Raw genomic sequence first — 5,819 nt, 5'->3', positions numbered from 1 at the left:
GTGGAAGGATATGGGTCTGGAGAATGCCTCACCATGAGTTTTGGCTCAACAGATTGCAGCCAACTGTGAAGCATGATGGTTTGGGAAGCTGTTTGAGTTGGTGAATGATCAAGCTTAGTGGAGTGCGTTGGCAACATAAATTTTGCAAAATACGTCGAAATATTGGAGGAAGGACTCTTGCCACTTTATTCCTCGGGCTTCGTGGACAAGAACATAACGTTGTTCCAGGAAGATGGAGAACCGTGTTACACTGCTAGAAACACCCAAAAGTGGCAGGAAGAAAATAGTATCCAGAAGTTGCCCTGGCTGAGCCAATCTCCTGACATGAACCCCATCGAAAACCTCTGGGCCATACTCGACTGGCAAGTCAAGAAACAACCAAGAAAACCAACTTCGAAGAGCGATCTACTCCAAGTTTTGAAGCAAGGGTGGGCGAAAATCCTCACGATGCCCCAAAGGATCAACGAACTCCACGAAGCGAAAGGAAGATCTACTAGATATTAATTAAATTATAAATATATCAATTCATATGAATATGACTGAAAATTTTCATTTTTTCTTAAAAAGGTGGTGTCTATTTACTTGTGACCACGCTGTGTAGATGATCTTGTTAAGGTGGCATCTTCATTCCTTTAATCCACCCAATAGTCAAAACAGCAGACTTCCAGGTTTTAGGCTCAGGTGCTGCTGCTTTTTGTCTAAAATTGCCAGATTCGGTGATGTCAGACATTGCAGTGTGGGTAAAAGCAAAGCACTTGAAGTACTGAAGGATAAGGTCAAAAGCATGGGCTCCTTTGATGCAATTTGAATTTGTTCAGAGAAGTGAGGAGTTAAGCTGCCTCATGTCTCCTTCATCATTCCATTTTCACTCTGATCCTCTAAGTGTGAAATGATCAGAAAGATATGTAGAAGAATGGGATGGTCCAAGTCCATCAGCGCGGTGGTTGGTGGAACATCTACTTCCACCAAATCCTTCAGCTCGACAGATTAATACGTAATTAAATTCATATGTTCCATAGATTCTATGTAAAACAAAGTGAGTTTTGCTATACCAATTTTGGCAGACTTCTATACCATGTTAAAATAAGTTCTATTACTTATTATTACTGTTTACTGACATATAGTAGCTGTGTTTTGTTTTCCACGCATATAAATTAACTGGATCTTAAGTGCTGTGAGAACAGCACAAGAAGCTAAAAAATACAAAAGAAGACAATTTTCGAACCTTTGCAGAGTCTACAATTGCATTGTTGCAACAGAATCCTCATTGAATGGATTCTATGTAGACTACAACGTAGCATATAATATTACATATACAGTTACCTGGTTTATCAATGACTACAAAAGCTGCCAATTACCCTCTTGACCTTTAGGGCATACCAGTGATCAGCAATTAAGGAGAATTTATTGCTTTTACACCTATAAATATGCGACCAAAATAGAAAAGACATAGTAGTAAGTCGAACTTTAATAGAAGCTCAGCAAGTACTTCCATCCTCTTAAACAATGCTGAAGCCATGGTAACAATAACAGAGAACCCACGTCTCTGCACGAGTCCCTGGTCTGTGGCAGACACCTGCTATTTCCATCAGCTTGGGCTATGTAACACGCAGAAGACAAGTTCTGTGCTTGTTATGCATTTAACCTGCATGTGTGTGCATTTGCTCTCTCCTCATCACACTCTGTTGAGACTGGTCGAATAACTAGTGTTCACAAAATCTACAATGTTCTTTTGTCCATCTTTTCTATCAGATTTACTTGGAGTATCCAGGTTTGACGCTATTACAAACAATGTCGAGAACAAAAGGCTATACAGCAAGTAGCGTCACCAGGACATCAGTAAGCAGCAAAACTGTCATCTTCTGCAGGACCTGATACAGAGTTGGGGAACACTAAGCAATTAGTGTAAATAATGATGCTTGATACGCCTGTACCAAGTTCATGCTGGTGATGACAAGAAACTGTTAATCTAGATTCCATGGTGTTACTATAAAGGAAGTTATTAACACTGTTTTATAGAGGAAAACTACCACCAAATACTTTAAAGAGCCTGGTTGGTTTTGTAAAGTATAGGTCTGTTCCGATTAATAAGATTGCGATTCTAAAGCTAATGCCGGTTACTAACAAGTGTCACTTTATTATTTGCTGTAGTTTGTGAGTGTGTATTGATAAATTCTCATTATATCTATTACAACACTTTAGGTGTGAAAAAAAAAAGGTTTGGCTTGTTTGTTTTGAATTTTGCACAAAGCTACATGAGGGCGATCTGCACTGGCCATCCCTAACAGTGAAAGACTAGAGGGAAAGTAGCTAGTCATCACCACCCACTTCCAACTCTTTTTACCAATGAATAGTGGGATTGACCGTTACATTATAGCGCCCCCACGGCTGAAAGGACGAGCATGTTTAGTGGGACAGGGATTCGAACCTAAACCCTCAGATTGTGAGTCAAGCACCTTAACCACCTGGCCATGCTGGGCCGTGAAACAAAATACGTGACCTAGCTAACTAATGAATGAATATTTGCTGTAAAATTCTTATCAATGCTATAATTATAGCTACCAGTTTGGCCATCAATTTTGATTTCATCCTTTATGTTGCACGCTCAATCCTTTTTTGGCTGCACCTTTTTTTTTCCACATCTAAGGTGTTTTTGATTATTCTTTAGACAGAATACCATATATCCTAACGATATGAAAAGTAATATCTTGTTTTAACGAAACATAACAACGTCAAATAAAATGTAAGATAATATCAGTTAAAAATAACATTCAAAATGGGTCAAGAATATCCTAAAGATGAAATATATCCATCAGAAACACCCCGGTTCCATTACCAAGTTAATTTAAGCATGCAAGTGAAAATGAACGACTATTAAACGTAAGAGCAGGTGATCATTAACGAGTGATGTTTTAACGTTACTAATTGGCGTCTAATATTCATTTGGTTTTAAAACGTAATACCACACAGAAATCTACCCAAAGGCATTTTAGTATTTTGTCATCAGACATCTCCCACCTTTACATGTACTTCCACATTTTTTTTAAGCACCATGTCTTTGCCATGCCTGTACGATATTTCTAAGTATGACATATGTGAAACTTTGTGATCATGGATTTCAGTATTTTTATCCTATAAATATTACAGTTTTAAAAGTATTTTTTCTTGCTCCGATATGGTGAAAACTCGTTGTCTTTTAATATTAAACAGTGCTTAATTTTCTTCTCCCTGACTTTAGTTTGGGCAATTATCTGACCTGCTTACTCTCTAGATATATTTCCTCATTCCTCACTCACTTGTGGTGATACTTTTCATTAGGTATGCAAATAATGGTATGAAACTTCTACAAGATAATTTAACATATATTATCTTTATCGATTAAATTCTATAAAAAATCACTTATAGACATTTGTAACTTTTTGAGCATCAAAAAAGCTCACATACATATATAGTAAACAGTTTTTAATTTTCATATTTCTGTTTTTAGATGTCTTGGAATGTCCTAAGAATTTCTTAATGCTTAGAAAACACGAATCTTAAGTACTGGTGAAAGCTGCAGAAAATTCTCTATTTTGAGCTGCACTGTCTGAAGAGCAGGCATCTAAACTTTATTTGAAAACAATGATTAATCCAGATACTCTTTGCAATTCTTTTTTGTTTCAACTCATTTTCAAATATTCTGTAATGTATGAAAAGCAGGCTTTCAAAAAAGTTAATTTTTTTGGGAAGATTCTCCTCAAGTTTGTGGTCTTCCAGCTTCTTCATCCCCACATATGCCAGATCTCAGACACCCAATCTACACGGTATCCTGCAGCCAAGCCAAGTTATAAGGTGTTTTATGAAAACAATGAGACAACTCTATTGAGAATAATAGTGTAGTTCAAGTGTTTACCAGGAAACTTAACTACATATAAAATCTTGTACAGAAATTTTGAAAAATCCTATCAATAAAGACATATTCTTATGGAGTGGTTTAATAATTATTTTTACATACTACACTGGGCACATTGGACACAGCTCTAAAGTATTCAGACAGTTACATTGAATAACAATTTCAGATTATTTTAAACAATCAGATCAACATGAGTACCTATTAAAGTTTGTATGAAGTTTAAGAACATAGATTATGCTTCTTTAAACCATACAGAAGAGGATCTTGATCATAGTTGATCTAAGAACTAAAATGAGAAATGTCTTTGTAGGAAAATTATTTTTGCACTTGTGAGAAACAGTATCACATTTTCTTAATCGAAACAAGAATGGATAAAGCCAAGTGCCCAGTAAATACAAATACTTTAATTGCTTTTAATACAGATATTATCCATTATTGTATTGGACAGACATAAAGATAAATTACTTTAATTTCTGAACAACAACAGAATTCAACAGACTAGCTTCTTCCAATGTCAAGTTGTCTTCGGTCAATTCTTTGTTTGGAAATGTTGTCATTAGAGCAAATACTGAGGCAGCATATTCCGGTCGAGCATTGAGCCGACGTTAAGAAAAATTCCATGAAATAAAACTTAAGACTATGTTTGCAACATTTTTCTGAATTAATTATGCTGGAAATTGAACTGGTATATTTTATTCTAAAGAAATTAAACTAACAGGTAGTTTTTAAAGCACCTTTAAATATTTTTGTACCATTATTTACAAATAGTAAAAAACTTTTATTGATTTTTAAAACAAACTATTCAGAATATAGAAAAACCTGAAAAGCCATTTTAACAAAATGTGTGATAAAGTAAAATTTTGGACTGGTCACAGTTATAAAAAGGATATGTTACAATATACTTCCTGAGGTCTCCTACAGTGTGACTATGGTTCAGTTTGGCTACCATTCTGTTAAAATAAAACAATTGAAAAGATCAAGCACTTTCAGTTAATCAAACTATGATCGGTAGAATCTTTCCTGAAATAAAATCGTTTGCCACATCTTAAGAAGTACAGTATAAAAAAACAGTTTTAGTATGAAAAAAACATTTTTAATATAGCTTTCAAAACTGTAAAAAGAAGAAATAAATGTATATTAACAGTGCAAGATAAGTGTGTGTGTGTGTGTATATATTACTTAAGAATACAAGTATATTGATCGCAGTAGTTTCTAAAGATAGAGTCTACAAAACATAACTGTTCCATGTATTATTTAAGAACACGTGAAAATTTGGTAAGTCAGCTGATCATACCTCTCAGACAATGATCTTTAAACACAACTAAATTATGGATCGTTTGGGAATACACTGGTGATAAGTCAGTAAGTAATCATAATCCCCAGGCTACTTTTCAAAACAAAATTGCTTGTAAAGTTATTTGAAAATACACGAAATAAATCAGTTCAATTTTGCATGTTACATTTTTCTTCACAGTATATATATTCTGTAACAAAATTTCTCCAACTTTCAACATGAAACTACAAAAAAAAAACTTAATCTGTCAAACTTAAGCAGTACAAGTTTTTTTAATACTAAGAAATTAATATTTAATGCTAACAAGAGGCAGGCAGTTATAAAATTATAGTAGATCACCTTGATCCATCAGCTAATCTTATCTGGATGCTTGTTGTAGGTTCAGACTCTTTTACAACAAGCATATTCTGGGCATCTTGCTGATTCTTCAGAGTATCCTGGTTAGATGTTCCACTTTGCCCAAATTGTAGGTGAGGTACTGGACTGCAAATTTGATTAAAAGATTATTAAAAAACAGGAGTTAACGTGATAATGAGATTTATAAAATTATTTTTATGTACAGATCTTTTTTGTAACACTTAACTTGACCTCTTTCTCTCTCTCTCTCTCTATATATATATATATATATATATA

At 34.4% G+C, this 5,819-nt stretch overlaps 1 protein-coding gene across 1 annotated transcript in view; it reads right to left on the bottom strand.

Annotated features, from left to right (window-relative positions):
* Nucleotides 1-3,958: 3,958 nt before the first annotated feature.
* The window catches only part of LOC106471726 (NSFL1 cofactor p47-like), a 40,392-nt gene continuing 38,531 nt past the window's right edge, over nucleotides 3,959-5,819 (bottom strand). The window contains exons 7-9 of the mRNA XM_013932347.2: nucleotides 5,526-5,669; nucleotides 4,783-4,842; nucleotides 3,959-4,486 (exon numbers count right to left, since the gene is read on the bottom strand). Of these exons, the coding sequence (XP_013787801.1) occupies nucleotides 4,354-4,486; nucleotides 4,783-4,842; nucleotides 5,526-5,669 (337 nt within the window). The 3' untranslated portion in view covers nucleotides 3,959-4,353. The remainder of the gene's footprint in view (nucleotides 4,487-4,782; nucleotides 4,843-5,525; nucleotides 5,670-5,819) is intronic.

Source organism: Limulus polyphemus, unplaced genomic scaffold, assembly GCF_000517525.1.
Source record: "Limulus polyphemus unplaced genomic scaffold, Limulus_polyphemus-2.1.2 Scaffold4815, whole genome shotgun sequence".
Taxonomy (NCBI): domain Eukaryota; kingdom Metazoa; phylum Arthropoda; class Merostomata; order Xiphosura; family Limulidae; genus Limulus; species Limulus polyphemus.
This window is presented reverse-complemented; position numbering and strand designations above follow the sequence as displayed.